Source organism: Anolis carolinensis, unplaced genomic scaffold (genome assembly GCF_035594765.1).
Source record: "Anolis carolinensis isolate JA03-04 unplaced genomic scaffold, rAnoCar3.1.pri scaffold_13, whole genome shotgun sequence".
Classification (NCBI taxonomy): Eukaryota; Metazoa; Chordata; class Lepidosauria; order Squamata; family Dactyloidae; genus Anolis; species Anolis carolinensis.
In genome coordinates, this window is record NW_026943824.1 from 16,346,837 (window position 1) to 16,363,488 (window position 16,652).

Here is a 16,652-nt window from a genome sequence, read left to right on the forward strand (position 1 = left end):
CACATTCTAGATGTAAATAAAGCAACTTAGGGCCCTTCCACATTGCCCTTTATCCCAGGATCTGATTCATACTGAAATATATACCGTATATACTTGAGAATAGGCCGAGCCGAATATAAGCCGAGGCACCTAATTTTATCACAAGAAAACTGGGAAAACATTGACTCAAGTATCAGCTGAGAGTGGTAAATTTCAGAAATAAAAATAGGAACCAATAAAATTACATTAATCGAGGCAACGGTAGGTTAAATGTTTTTGAATATTTACATAAAACTCTAATTTAAGATAAGACTGTCCAACTCTGATTAAATCATTATTCTCATCTTCTTCAATGTAAATGCCCTTATGTATCCTTTTAATAATAATAGAGCAAAATAACAAATGTAATAACAATACAGTAGAATCTCGCTTATCCAACATAAATGGGCCAGCAGAACATTGGATAAGCGAATATGTTGGATAATGAGAGATTAAGGAAAAGCCTATTAAACAGTAAATTAGGTTATGATTTTACAAATTAAGCACCAAAACATCATGTTATACAACAAATTTGACAGAAAAAGTAGTTCAATACACAGTAATGCTATGTAGTAATTACTGTATTTACGAATTTAGCACCAAAATATCATGATATATTGAAAACACTGACTACAAAAATGTGTTGGATAATCCAGAACGTTGGATAAGTGAGACTCTACTGTAATATCAGAGTGAAATAATACATGTATTAGTAATAATACAAATAGAGTAACATAAATATAATACTAACAACAATAATAGAGTAAAATAATAAATGTAATAATACCAATAAAAATAGAGAAAAATAATAAATGTACCATATATACTTGAGTATAAGCCAGCCAGGACCCTCACTAGAGTATAAGCCGAGAGGGGCTTTTCAGTCCTAAAAAAGGGCTGAAAAACTAGGCTTATACTCAAGTATATGCAGTAAGTCTCCACTGCCAGACAACCTGGGTTAAGCAGATAATCTGAGATCAGATTCTGGGATATAGAGGCAATGTGGAAGGCCTTCTAGTTTCCATACAAACCTTCTCTCAAATGCAGGCAAGTAGAAAGATGCCAAGATATTCTTTCAAAAATCTTTGTTGCCTTTCCTAGACAGATCATCAATATTACTGTGATCAGTTCCATGCATACAACTCTCCAAACATGCTGACAATTGACTTGAAATTGGAGTTACTTAATAGGGAAAACAAACTATATGAAAGATTATCGAAGATGGCGTAACAGAGCATCTGGTTACAATATTGAATAGAATGTGTTTAGCAGTTTCTGGGCTTTGCGCAAGAGCTTTGGCATGATGTTTCAATTTTGTGGTTTGGAAGCATGTATGACTACTTCAAGTCAGAAAACAAAATATACCATTCCACCACGAAGTTCAAAGCACTGGTCAGACAGAAAAGCTAGCCGAATATGAATAAATAGCAGCTAATAAGTGAGAATCAGTTGTCTTATTAGGTCATTGGCACATCTAGTCCAGCAACCCAACATCTCTGGGAAACCCCAAAGCTGGGTATAAGGGCAATATCCTCTCTTGCTACAGCTTTTTAGCAAATGTCCAGATCCTAAGTACAGAATATAGCATATATACTCAAAGATAAGCCTTTTTCAGCCCTTATTTATGAGCTGAAAAAGCCTCCCCGGCTTATAATCAGGTTAAGGTCAAGGCCGGCAATGGAGCCTGCAGGCTATTGCTTGCAATATGTGATCTATTTCTCTCTTCCCCTCCCTTATCAGTGTGTTTACTTTTGCAAAGCCTCCTTCGCTCTTAATCAAGGGAATGCTTTGAAAAGAGAGACACCCTTGCAAGTCAGGAAGAAGAAAAATATATATTCATTAATCTTATGAAAGCATTTTCCCCTGAAATATTTGTTAAACTCTCCTACAGATATATAGGCATTAACCCCTTGCAAGCTTTTGCCATCTCTATGTACCTTTATATGTGTATATATCTATATACATTAATTTTATATATGAATTTCCCCTCATATGTTTGCAGGTAGGTCTTTGCAAATCCTTTATACATATAGATCCATGTACCTGTGTATCTGTAGCCATACATATACATTATTTTTACATATGAATTTACCCTCACATGTTTGCAAGTCTCTGCAAATATCTATATAAAGAGAGATGTCTGGATAAATATGAATATATTCTTACCTACCTATATATAGGGCTTGAAAATATTACAGGGGGGAAATGAACACACAAATATGTAGTGACATGTCTAGATAGATATGAATATATATGCTTGCAAATATTGTTTATGTTGGGTAAGTGGGACTCTACTGTATATACAATATCTATATATATAAAAGGGTAATGAAATTTCGGCCTAGGACAAAACAACAAAACTACACATCCCAGAAACACTAAACTTGGCAGCACAACCCCTCATCCATGCCTCTACATTCATACAACAAAAAGAAAAGGAAAATAAAGTCCTAATTAGAGGGAGAGGAATAATTGTTTTTATCCAATTGCTGCCAGTTAGAAGGCTAAGCTCTGCCCACTTCGTCTCCTAGTATTATATGATTAGTATAGCATCATATTAGTACTGTATTATATATTATTATATTGTTATATTGACACAGGAGACATGGTGGAATGGTGTCTTCTTGCCCCCGCTCTTTCACATATTTATGGGGTGAGGGTTCCTCCTACTGCTTAACTCTCTGCTTTGTTGACCTGCCTTTTTGGGTGTTTTTTTCCTCCAACCTGCCTTTCTGGGTGCTTTATTCCTCCACTTACAATACCAGAAAAGAGCTTGACTAGGGGGGGAAATCTCTATAGGAGCAAGGAGAGAAATGAGACATGGTACAAAATCAACACTCACACCCCCATCTTGCTATGTACATTTCACTAGTTCTACAATGTATAGTTTGGGCCTCAGTGAGCTTTGCTTTCAAAGTAGGCATTGGGTGCCAAGTGCGTCAAGCCTCCGGACCAAAATTAGTGCAAGAACATGCCTTTTGTCGTCAAGCCCCTAGAGTCATAATTCCAAGTTTAAGGTGGTTAGAGAGATGACAGATTGCAGAATCACCACAGGACACAGACCCTGCCAGGCGCCGTTGCACTTTAACTACCGTGAAAGACACATCTTGGTGCTACATCTTGGCTCTTAATTATAGCCTGGTGACACAACTATTAATGGCCTGCCAGCTTTGCATTAAAAAGGGGGTCTGCATCTGTGCAGAAAAGAGCAAGAAAATGGCACTCCCTTCCTTGTGCCCAAATTAGACACTTTGAGTTAATCTGGTTGAATGAATCTTCGGAATTTAACATTAAATTCTAAATTGTAGTGCTTCACTCCTCTCTCTTTCTAAACTACATAAAATGCAGGGCTTCTAAGCTGTCTTCCTTAGCACAGCAAGGTCCCGTATTTTGATCAAATACCTCAAAGTACATCAAAATCCTTATTTAAACATTTTTCTTACAAATATTGAGAGACAGCTTTTCAGTGGATTATAGGAACTAAGACCCACAGCATTGCATTCGCAGTAATGCGACACTTGTATTGCTAATATTTATATTTATACAATATTTAATCCCCAATCTATAAAATGGAAACTCAAGATACAGAAGAACAGTGACCCTAAGGGATCTGGCATTATCTTTTTATCCTAGTTATTTTCCACAAAGTAATTATGGAATAAAGTAACCGTGAATCAAAGTGATTGACAAATGGAACGGCATTATTATTGACAAATGGAACTTGCATTATTATTTGGATGGCATGATTTTAATTGTTGTTTTAAAAAATGTATGTTTTAATTGTTTGGTTTTACAGTAGAGTCTCACTTATCCAAGCTAAACGGGCCAGCAGAAGCTTGGATAAGCAAATATCTTGGATAATAAGGAGGGTTTAAGGAAAAGCCTATTAAACATCAAATTAGGTTATGATTTTACAAATTAAGCACCAAAACATCATGTTAGACAACAAATTTGGCAGAAAAAGTAGTTCAATATGCAGTAATGCTATGTAGTAATTACTGTATTTATGAATTTAGCACCAAAATATCACGATGTTTTGAAAACATTCACTACAAAAATACATTGGATAATCCAGAATGTTGGATAAGTGAGACTCTACTGTATCTTTTTATCCTAGTTATTTTCCACAAAGTAATTATGGAATAAAGTAACCATGAATCAAAGTAATTGACAAAGAGAAAGGCCCTGGATTATGATCTAGATGGCATGATTTTAATTGTTGTTTTTAAAAATGTATGTTTTAATTGTTTGGTTTTAATTGTAACTGTTATTTTAATATTTGTTTATTTATTTATTTACTACATTTATATCCCGCTCTTCTCAGCCTGAAGGGGACTCAGAGAGGCTAACAAAACAAATGAACATACAATATATTATTAGCATAGCACAATACAGTAGAGTCTCGCTTATCCAACGTAAAGGGGCCGGCAGAACGTTGGATAAGTGAATATGTTGGATAATAAGGAGAGATTAAGAAAAAGCCTATTAAATGTCATAATATGTTATGATTTTACAAATTAAGCACCAAAACATCATGTTATACAACAAATTTGACAGAAAAAGTAGTTCAGTACTCAGTAATGCTATGTAGTAATTACTGTATTTACGAATTTAGCACCAAAATATCATGATATATTGAAAACATTGACTACAAAAATGCGTTGGATAATCCAGAATGTTGGATAAGCGAGTGTTGGATAAGTGAGACTCTACTGTATAAGTATTAAATTACTATATTGTACTATATCATTATATGGTAATATTATTAGTAATATTACATTTAATATATAATATATAATAAATATTACATTGTATTAGTATAATATTGTATTCCATTATAATATTATTATCAATATAATATATAATATGTACAAAAATAAGGTTGTTGTTGTTGTTGTTGTTTGTTGTTGTATGGCATCAAATTACTGCCTGTTGTAAGGCCACCTTGAGTCCCCTCCGGGGTGAGAAAGGCAGGGTATAAATATGGTAAATAAATTTATTGTTATTTATTTTTATCCCACTTCTCAGCCCCAGATGGGATTATTATTTATTTATTACAAGCATAATAAAATAATAACTTTATTTTTGTACCCCGCCTCTATCTCCCCAGGGGGACTCGGGGTGGCTAACATGGGGCCAAGCCCCGATAATTACAATAGAACAGAGTAAAATAAATACAGGACACACAACAAAAACAACAACAATATTAATATTTTCAGGAAGATTTTGATTGACCTGAAGCCTGAAAGGGTTTGATGATGACCATAATAATAATAATAATAATAATAATAATAATAATAATAATAATAATAATGTTCAAAGGGGGATTGCTACTACTCTGAAGTTGGAAAGGGGTTAACGATGACAACAACAACAATAACAACAACAACATTTTCAGGAAGATTGCCATTGACCTGAAAGGGTTTGATGATAACCATTATAATTATTATAATAATATTCAAAAGGGGATTGCTGCTAATCTGAACCTTTAAAAGGGTTGATGACAACTACAACAACAACATTTTCACGAAGACTGCCATTGTTTTGAAAGGGTTTGATGATGACTATTATTATTATTATTATTATTGACACAACGACATTGTATGACACAGCAAACAAGATAGATATGCTGGATTTCGTATCACAAAATCACAAGTCGAACACTTCCCAAGTGTCTAGGACTGTGTGATGTATTTTCGGATGATGCGTGCAGATCCCAGTAAGGTGGCCTTTTGCAGTTGGCAGATCGTAATTTTGTCAATGTCTATTGTTTCCAAATGCTGGCTGAGATTTTTTGGCACGGCATCCAGTTGTTGTTGTTGTTATTATTATTATTATTATTTTCAAAGGGGGATTGCTGCTAATCTGAACCTGTAAAGGGGTGGATGACAACAACAACAACAAGAACAACAACAACAACAACATTATCAGGAAGCCTGAAAGGGTTTGATGATGACACCTATAATTAATGCAAGGGCATATCCTGACATTGATATTTTCAGCATTTTAATGTTTTAATGATTTATATAGGGTTTTAATGGCATGTTTTATATTGTATTTGATGGTCTGGCTTTTGTGTATTTGTCTGTTTGTCTTGCATGCGAAAGACCTATGGTCTAAGCCAGGGGTCCCCAAACTTTTTAAACAGGGGGCCAGTTCACGATCCTTCGGACCATTGGAGGGCCGGACTATAGTTGGCCACCAAGCAATAATAATAATAAAGAGGGGTGGAAGAGACCCTTTGGGCCATTGTCCAACTCCCTTCTGCCTTTGTGCATCAAAAGCACAAGCAAAGCACCCCTGACAGATGGCCTCCCAGCCTCAATGTTAATAATAATAATAATAATAATAATAATAATAATAATAATAATAATAGAAGAGGAGAACCCTTGGGTCATTTAGCCCAACCCCCTTCTGCCTTTGTGCCGTGGGGCCGGATAAATGGCTTCGATGGGCCGCATGTGGCCCCCGGGCCTTAGTTTGGGGACCCCTGGTCTAAGCATTAAATAAATTTGGATTTGGATTAGTTTTGTTGCAAATGCTTACCATTGCTATAGGCATATGGCGATTCGGACGCTCCATCCTGAAGGCTTTCCAGGATTTCTCCTTTGCCCACATCGCTGTCTCCCACCAACAAAAACTTGAGCAGATAATCATAGCTCTTCACAGGGCTACCCTGGGTTCCCATTCTCCCTCTCATTAGTGAAGAAGTGCAATCTGCATATTAACCACACAGGCAGATGGAAAGGTGCACAAGATGTCAAACTTTCAGAGACGGTTTTGGAAAAATTAGCACAGCTGCGTCTTTCCAAAGGCAGGCAAAAAGCAACGGAGAACAATCCTTCTCACAGCAGGGTCTCCATTCTTGGTGAGTAATCTTGCGTCAAAAGATGCTGGGATCCTGAAGGAAAAGTAAAGGTATATTACGTACTGTGCATTTTCTGCCTGATGGTTTAGAAAGTGGGAAATGCAGAGTTTTAAACTGAAAAATACAACTGAAATTTTAGTACAATGGCTATTCAATTAGAGAAGCAGACATCTGTATGCACACACAGGTGTGTGTCACTTATTACAGGTAAGTCCATTCACCCCCATGGTAAGTGGGGTAAATGTACCATATATACTCGAGTATAAGCCGACCCAAATATAAGCCAACCAGGACCCTCACCCGAGTATAAGCCGAGGTGGGCTTTTTCAGCCCTAAAAAGGGCTGAAAAACTTGGCTTATACTCGAGTATATACAGTACTAGCAGTGCCCGGCCACACGTTGCTGTGGCGAAGTATGGTGGTATGGGAAATAAAGTATTGAGGAATTGGTAGTAGTTAAGGTAAAGGGTAAAGGTTTTCCCCTGACATTAAGTCCATTATAAATGGGTTATATAGCTGTGTGGAAGGGCCTTGAGTCTACACTGCCATATAATCCAGTCTGTATTTTATAGGCAGTGTGGAAGAGGCCTAAGTGAGGCCTAACTCTGCCTGTCCCCTGGGCTGAGTGGGTTGCTAGGAGACCAAGTGGGCAGAGCTTAGCCTTCTAACTGGCAGCAATTGGATAAAAACAATTATTCCCCTCCCTCTAATTAGGACTTTATTTTTCTTTTCTTTTTGTTGTATGAACGAAGAGGCATGGATGAGGGGTTGTGCTGCCAAGTTTAGTGTTTCTGGGATGTGTAGTTTTGTTGTTTTGTCCTAGGCCGAAATTTCATTACCCTTTTATATACTGTATATAGATTTCCACTTCCATTTCTCAATTCTACCAAGAATCCCACACAGATGCAGCTAGGTCCCTTTCTTTACAATCCACGCGAAGCCCTTACTTGAGATTAGATCAGGATATTCCCTAAAGGAGTGGCTATTGACGGGATAACCATTGTGTACATATTCTGTTAAACACACTCTAGAAACTCTTTCCAACCACCATGGTTTAAAAGGCTGATGTTTCCCCACCCTTCAGTGCAGACTTACTGAGAGCTGCAAAATTGTAAATCATGTCAGCCACTGCAACTACAAGGAACAGGCGGTGGCTCAAGATTAATTAACAAAGAGCAGAAGGGTGTGAACTTGTATGCATCATGCCACAGAGAAGCCCAGGAACAGAAAAGGAGGAAGGTGAAGGGCTCTTGCACCAAAGGCGTGTGGACTAAGAGAAATGCCACACCAGAGTGACGTCCGAGACGTTAGACACCAGAATGGGAAGAGGAAAGAGAAAATGACAGTGAGTGAGTGCATCAGAGATAGCATATCAGCTGGATGATTCCTTCTAGTATAACCAGAAAGGATGGCTTGAAGATTTTCCCTTTCTGACCTCTTTATGTATATCATAACCTACGCGATTGCTCGCAGAAATCCAGATGCAATCTAGTGTCACACTGATAGAGAACTCACTAAGAGTTCTGGACGTGCTGGATAAGGAAAGCATCCCAGTGTGTTGTCAAAGGCGTTCATGGCCAGAACCACTGGGTTGCTGTGAGTTTTCCAGACTGTGTGGCCATGTTCCAGAAGCATTTTCTCCTGGTGTTTCACCCACATATATAGCTGGCAACCTCAGAGGTTGTGAGGTTCGTTGGAAACTAAGCAAGGAGGGTTTATATATCTGTGGAATAATGTCCAGGGTGGGAGAAAGAACTCTTGCCTATTTGGGGCAAGTGTGAATGTTGCAGCCGATCACCTTGATTAGCACTGAATGTCTGTTTTTATTGTTGTTTTTATTGTTATTTTAAAGCTAATTGTATTGTTTTAACCTATTTCTGTAAATCGCTCCGAGCCAAACTGGGAGTAGCGGTATACAAGCCTAATAAATAAATAAATAAATAAATAGATAACCTTACAGCTTCAAGGCTTGGTTGCCTCCTGCCTGGGGGAATCCTGTGATGGGGAATGATTAGCTGGTCCTGAAATTCCACGTGTCTGGAATTCCACTGTTTTTGAGTGTTGTTTTTATTTACTGAGCCGATTTTAGAGTTTTAGAGCACTTGATGAATTAACCTGGACACAGTATATGGCAGTGCGGATCCGTACCGACTCCCTTTAATTGAACGACAGTTTAACCTTGTGGATCTGTTTCTGGCAATCTTTTACAACCCCAAGGAGGAGACCCCAAAGGCCATTATTATTCTTACTATTATATTATATATTATCATTATTTATCATATACTATTCCCTGTACTCTTTTATAACCCCAAGAAAGAGACCACAAGGGCTATTATTATTATTATTATTATTATATCTCCTGTAGCTCTGCTTCTGGCAATTTCTTGGAATCCCAAGAGATCACAAGGGCCATTATTATTATTATAACAACTCTTATGTCAGACTACACAGAGCTGCCATTGAAATCCAACAGCATATGACCATTTTCAACAGAAAGGAGGAAACCATGAAAATGAACAAAAGTAGAGTCTCACTTATCCAAGGTTCTGGATTATCCAAGGCATTTTTGAAGTCAATGTTTTCAATATATCATGATATTTTGGTGCTAAATTCGTAAATACAGTAATTACAACATAACATTACTGCGTACTGAACTACTTTTTCTGTCAAGTTTGTTGTATAACATGATGTTTTGGTGCTTAATTTGTAAAATCATAACCTAATTTGATGTTTAACAGGCTTTTCCTTAATCCCTCCTTATTATCCAAGATATTCGCATATCCAAGGTTCTGCTGGCCCATTTAGCTTGCATAATAATAATAATAATAATAATAATAATAATAATAATAATAATAACTTTATTTTTATACCCCGCCCCATCTCGCCTGAGGGACTTGGAGCGGCTTACATGGGGCCATGCCCGACATAAAAATACAATAACAGCGATAAAACAATAAAAAAAAATCACATCGATAAGACATCAACGTCAGTAAAACAGTCATAAAAATAAATATACTGCATAAAATATTAAAAACAGGAGGCTAAAAACAGATCTGGTGTGACTCTATTGTATTTTTAAAAACTCTAGAATCAGGACAGTAAATAAAGAACAACACTCAGAAAACAGGTGAATTCCAGACAAGAAACAATCAGGGCCAGCTAATCACATCCCAACAAAGGATTCGCCCAGGCAGGAAGCAGCCCAGCTTTGAAGTTGCAAGGCTATTCAATGCTAATCTAAGTGATCAGTTGCAACATTCACATTTGCCTCAAATGGACAAGAGTTCTTTCTCCCACCCTGGACATTTATCCACAGATATATAAACCTCACTTGCCTAGTTTCCAACAAACCTCAAAACCTCTGAAGATGCCTGCCATAGATGTGTGTGAAATGCCAGGAGATAATGCTTCTGGAACATGGCCACACAGTCCAGAAAACTCACAGCAACCCAAAGTATGCCAGAATTAGGTTTCACAGCGCCTGACACTAAAAAAGGGTACCAAAAGGAACAAGCAAGAGAAAAAGAGAGAAACATTGCATACACTATACAAGAGAAGTGGGGAAGAAAGGCAGTTTAACAATGTTGCTTAACACTTTTTAAGCAACACTTCCAAAATGATATGTATACCACGGGTGATTGCATGGCAAGTGGGAAATATTATTCCCTCCCTATGATGCAGAGAGGGAGGCTGAGAAGAGAGCACGGCTTAGCTAAAACCAGATGATGGGTTTATTTATGGGAGAGGCCAGATCATTACCTGGGATTTCCTGATTTGTAAGTTGCTCTTGCTCACAAGGCGCACACCACAGCCACAACATGCACAACCACACAAAAGCTATGACACTAGGGCAGGCATGGTCAAACTTTGGCCCTCCCTCCAGGTGTTTTGGACTTCAATTCCCACAATTCCTGGCCTTAGGCCTCTTCCTAGTTTCCAACAGCCAGGCTTTGAAGCTGAAAGCCAATTTTATATTTTATACTGTATTTAACTGGTTGTAATACATTTTTATATGTTGTTGTTTTTAATGATGTGTCGGCATCGATTTGTTGCCAATTGTACGCTGCCCTGAGTCCCTTCGGGTGAGAAGGGCGGGATAGAAATATTGGAAATAAATAAATCCAATGTGAGCGAAACGTCAGGAGAGAATGCTTCTGGAACATGGCCAGGCAGCACAGAAAACTCACAGCAACCCAGTTGATTCCAGCCATGAAAGCCTTTGACAACGTATTTATTTTATTTATTTACTACATTTATATTCCGCCCTTCTCAGACTTAGAGCGGCTTACAAATTATACGTATATACAATATATTATATTATTAGCATAGCACAATATTAGCATTATATATTACTATATTAAACTATACCACTATACTGTAATATTATTATCAATATTACATGTACTATATAATTAATATTATTATATTGTATTATTATTATTAGTAGTATATTGTATTACATTATAATATTATTATCAATATTATATGTATATACAATACAGTAGAGTCTCATTTATCCAGGACTTGCTTATCCAAGGTTCTGGATTATCCAATGCATTTTTGTAATCAAAATTTTCAATATATCATGATATTTTGGTGCTAAATTTATAAATACAGTAATTACAACATAACATTACTGCGTATTGAACTACTTTTTCTGTCCAATTTGTTGTATAACATGTTTTGGTGCTTAATTTGTAAAATCATAACCTAATTTGATGTTTAATAAGCTTTTCCTTAATCCCTCCTTATTATCCACGATATTCACTTATCCAAACTTCTGTCGGCCCATTTAGCTTGGATAAGTGAGACTCTACTGTATATGTATATACAATATATTCTACTATTAGCATAGCACAATATTAGCATTATATATTACTATATTGAACTATATCACTATACTGTAATATTATTATCAATAATACATATAATATGCAATTAATATTATATTGTATTATTATTAATTTATTCTATTACATTATATTATTATTAATATTATATGTATATACAATATATTCTATTAGCATAGCACAATATTAGCATTATATATTACTATATTGAACTATATCACTATACTGTAATATTATCAATAATACATATAATATACAATATTATTATATTGCATTATTATTAATTTATTCTATTACATCATAATATTATTATTATTATATGAATATACTATATATATATATTGATTATTATCAATATTATATGTATATACAATATATTATATTATTAGCATAGCACAATATTAGCATTATATATTACTATATTGAACTATATCACTATACTGTAATATTATTATCAATAATACATATAATATACAATTAATATTATTATATTGTGTTATTATTAATTTATTCTATTACATATTATTATTATTATTATATGTATATACAATATATATTTTTGATTATTATTATCAATATTATATGTATATACAATGTATTATATTATTGTATATTATACTGTATATTGGCCCCAAAGCATCCGTTGATATTACTACTACTATTATTATATTCTCTGTAGTTCTGTATTTGGCAATGTATTAGAGCCATTATTATTACTATTATGATTATATTGTTATGTTATTATTACATTATTATAATATAATCATTCCTTGCAGCTCTTTGGCCTTGACATCTTGTTCTCTCCTTGAAAACCTTTCAAGACCTTTTTAATACAGTCTATAAGCACTCAAAACAGATTTCAACACCACTGGCATTTTTAAAAAGATCCTTATTCCAAACTAAACCCTCCCGACAGATGTGCAGCCTCCCGGCTAGGCCTCACCTGCTTGCTTCCTTCTTCCTTCTCCTTCTCTGAGGCGACCGCGCTCGGCTACTGCACTCTCAGGCCAACGCAGCGGAGATCTCGCCCTCCCATAGGCTCCCTCGCACGTCAATCCACAAGGGGCGGGAAATACATGAGAGTGTGGCCCTCCCATAAGCTCCCCCGCACGTCGGTCAAATCGCTTTTCCTTATGTGTTTTTTTTTCTCTATCCCGCCTCCTCGGGTGGTCTGTCCAATCAAGAATGGCAGGCGGAGAAAAGCAAGGGAGAGAGGCACTCCCATAGGCTCCTCCGCACGTCAGTCATTACACTCTTCCTTGTGTTTGTTCTCTCTCCCGCCTCCTCAGGGGGTGCCTCCAATCAGGAGCCGCGAAAGAGTGGTGGGCGGGGAAAGAAGGCAGAGAGAGAGAGAGAGAGAGAGAAAGCGCCTCGTTTTGCACAAGGGGAGGAGCCACAGACTACTCGTCCCGGCATGCAGCGCGCGGCCGTGGTGCGGTGTCGCTGGGCGTGAAATAACGCTAAGCATGCTGGGAAGGGGAGGGGAGGAGAAGGAGGGCCTGCCTCACGGCGTCTCCATGGCAACAGGGATCTCATTTGGCCCCTTCCCTTCCCCAGTGACCTCGCGGAGGGCCACTTCACCTAGCAACGGCCGACGCTGGGACATCACATAGGACCACTTCACCCAGCAACAGCCAAGCCAGTGACAGGGCCACTTTGCCTAGCAACGGCTGATCCTATGGTGTCATGGAGGGCCACTTCACCCAGCAACAGCCAAGCCAGTGAAAGGGCCACTTTGCCTAGCAACGGCTGATCCTATGGTGTCATGGAGGGCTACTTCACCTGGCAACGGCCAAGCCAGTGACAGGGCCACTTCACCCAGCAACAGCCAAGCCAGTGACAGGGACACTTCGCCTAGCAACGGCTGATCCCATGGTGTCATGGAGGGCTACTTCACCTGGCAACGGCCAAGCCAGTGACAGGGCCACTTCACCTAGCAACAGCTGGTGTCATGGAGGGCCACTTCACCCCACAACAGCCAATCTGGTGTCATAGCAGAGGGCCACTTCATCCGGCAACAGCCAAACCAGTGACAAAGCGACTTCACCTAGCAACAGCTGGTCCCACAGTGTCATGGAGGGCCACTTCACCTAGCAACAGCCAATCTGGTGTCATAGCAGAGGGCCACTTCACCCGGCAACAGCCAAGCCAGTGACAGGGACACTTCGCCTAGCAATGGCTGATCCCATGGTGTCATGGAGGGCCACTTCACCTGGTAACAGCTAGCCAATGATGGGGTCAATTCACCCAGCAGCAGCCAATCTGGTATCATTGCAGAGGGTCCACTTCATAAGCACATTTACATTGAAGAAGATGAGAATAACGATTGGATCAGAGTTGGACAGTCTTATCTTAAATTTGAGCTTTACGTAAATATTCAAAAACATTTAACCTACCGATGCCTCAATTCATGTCATTTTATTGGTATTTATTTTTATTTCTGACATTTCCCACCCTCGGCTTATACTGGAGTCAATGTTTTCCCAGGTTTTTTTTGTGATAAAATTAGGTGCCTCGGCTTATATTCGAGTCGGCTTATACTTGAGTATATTCAGTATTACATTTACTTACACATTCATTGCTTATCATACTGAGCCACAGCAAAGTGTGGCCGGGTATAGCTAGTATATATCTATAGATATATACTGTATATAGATGAAGCCTAAATATAGGCTGCCAATCTGCGCAGCGCATGGGAAGCCACAACTGCTGCCAGGACAAATGATGATGATGATGATGTTGATCCTGACAGCGGGGGAGATTCCCCAGTCGGGTTGCCAGATGTCCCTTGTTTGAAAGCCCATCCCTCATGTAAACGGATTGCCTTGTGACTTATCATCTCGGCCCCGATGCGCAGAATGGGGAAGGGTCCTCCTTTCATGTTGTGCAGATGGTGCTCTGTGCAACGCCGGGCACATTAGCACATCTTGCACACAAATGGATTAGGCTGCAATATTTTTATCACCTTCCTTGAAACTGACAGAGAAATGAGAATATTTTTCCCCGTTTTTCCCGTTTCCCTTATTGTTGTTTTAAAAAAAATCAATGAATTGTATTATTATTATTATTATTTCCAAAGCGTCCTCATTATAACATTTAACTACTCAGTGAAGGTATCTGCATAGAGGTAGCCTGCATAGAGGTTAGGTGGATCTGTCATTGGCTAAGCGAACGAACCCAAAGGGTGATTCTCACCAATGCGTCGTCTTCATCATGGAAAGAAGTGACAAGTGGAGTGCCGCAGGGCTCCGTCCTGGGCCCGGTTCTGTTCAGGATCTTTATTAACGACTTAGACGAAGGGTTAGAAGGCACGATCATCAAGTTTGCAGACGACACCAAACTGGGAGGGAGAGCTAACACTCCAGAAGACAGGAGCAGAATTCAAAACGATCTTGACAGACTAGAGAGATGGGCCGAAACTCACAAAATGAAGTTCAACAGGGACAAATGCAAGATATTCCACAATGGAAATCAAAGATACAGAATGGGGGACGATGCCTGGCTTGACAGCAGTGTGTGCGAAAAAGACCTTGGAGTCCTCGTGGACAACAAGTTAAACATGAGCCAACAATGTGATGCGGCTGCTAAAAAAGCCAATGGGATTCTGGCCTGCATCAATAGGGGAATAGCGTCTAGATCCAGGGAAGTCCTGCTCCCCCTCTTTCTATTCTGCCTTGGTCAGACCACTTTACCTGGAATCACACTGTGTCCAATTTTGGGCACCACAGTTGAAGGGAGATGTTGACAAGCTGGAAAGCATCCAGAGGAGGGCGACTAAAATGATCAAAGGTCTGGAGAACAAGCCCTATGAGGAGCGGCTTAAAGAGCTGGGCATGTTTAGCCTGTAGAAGAGAAGGCTGAGAGGAGACATGATGAGAGCCATGTACAAATACGTGAGGGGAAGTCATAGGGAGGAGGGAGCAAGCTTGTTTTCTGCTGCCCTGCAGACTAGGACGCAATGGAACAATGGCTTCAAACTACAGGGAAGGCGATTCCACCTGAACATCAGGAAGAACTTCCTCACTGTGAGAAGGGCTGTTCGACAGTGGAACTCTCTCCCCGGGGCCGTGGTGGAGGCTCCTTCCTTGGAGGCTTTTAAGCAGAGGCTGGATGGCCATCTGTCGGGGGTGCTTTGAATGCGATTTCCTGCTTCTTAGCAGGGGGTTGGACTAGATGGCCCATGTGGTCTCTTCCAACTCTACTATTCTATGATTCTATGATTCTATGCCCTCTGTTGCCTGGGAGCATCTATTGTTTGGTAGATGTTAACTCGTACTTCCCTGAGTAATAATTTGTGTCTTTTTGACCCTCATTCTGATGTTCTTTGGCCACCCGCAGCCCAGTTTTAATGGGTGTGGGGCACAATTGCTTCTTCGCCTGTGTCGCTGAGGCCCGCTTGTTTACATTTTTGGTATTCCGAGCTCGCCTCTCCTCCTTTTCTCCTTCTTTTGGCAGACACCAGTTTCCCAGCAAGGCTGTTGTCCTCAAGGGTGGGAATCTTTCTCTCTCCATCCGGTCAATCGTTGTGGGCAACGTTTGCAAAGCTTCTGGTTCCGTTGTGAGGAGAAGTTGCATTGATAGATGTGGGGAGAGAAAGGGATCTGGCAGACCCTCTTGGGAAGCATAACGGTGCAGGACGACATGGGAAGACCTCCAGCAATAGGCTCAGTGGGAACAGCTTCTCTAGGATATTATCTCACACTCATTCTTATAAGAGGGTTGAATGAAAAGTAATGCCTCCACCTTCGTAACTCCTCAACAGAAGGCAGTCCTGGTCTGCGGCAGGTCCTGGCTTGTTTAGTAGACTCTCCTCTATAGTTCCATTTAGCAGGAAGCCTTAGCATTGAACAGTTGTGTTGTTAAAGTACCAAGTATGGAACCCTGCGCAGACAGGGAAGCCTTAGCATTGAACGGTTG

General features: G+C 39.2%; 1 protein-coding gene across 1 annotated transcript in view; it reads right to left on the reverse strand.

Moving 5' to 3' along the window:
• Positions 1 to 12,794, reverse strand: part of rab40c (RAB40C, member RAS oncogene family) — a 45,414-nt gene extending 32,620 nt beyond the window's left edge. Inside the window, exons 1-2 of the mRNA XM_062964216.1 lie at positions 12,679 to 12,794; positions 6,565 to 6,919 (exon numbers count right to left, since the gene is read on the reverse strand). Coding sequence (XP_062820286.1) covers positions 6,565 to 6,718 — 154 coding nt within the window. The 5' untranslated portion in view covers positions 6,719 to 6,919; positions 12,679 to 12,794. The remainder of the gene's footprint in view (positions 1 to 6,564; positions 6,920 to 12,678) is intronic.
• Positions 12,795 to 16,652: the final 3,858 nt, after the last annotated feature.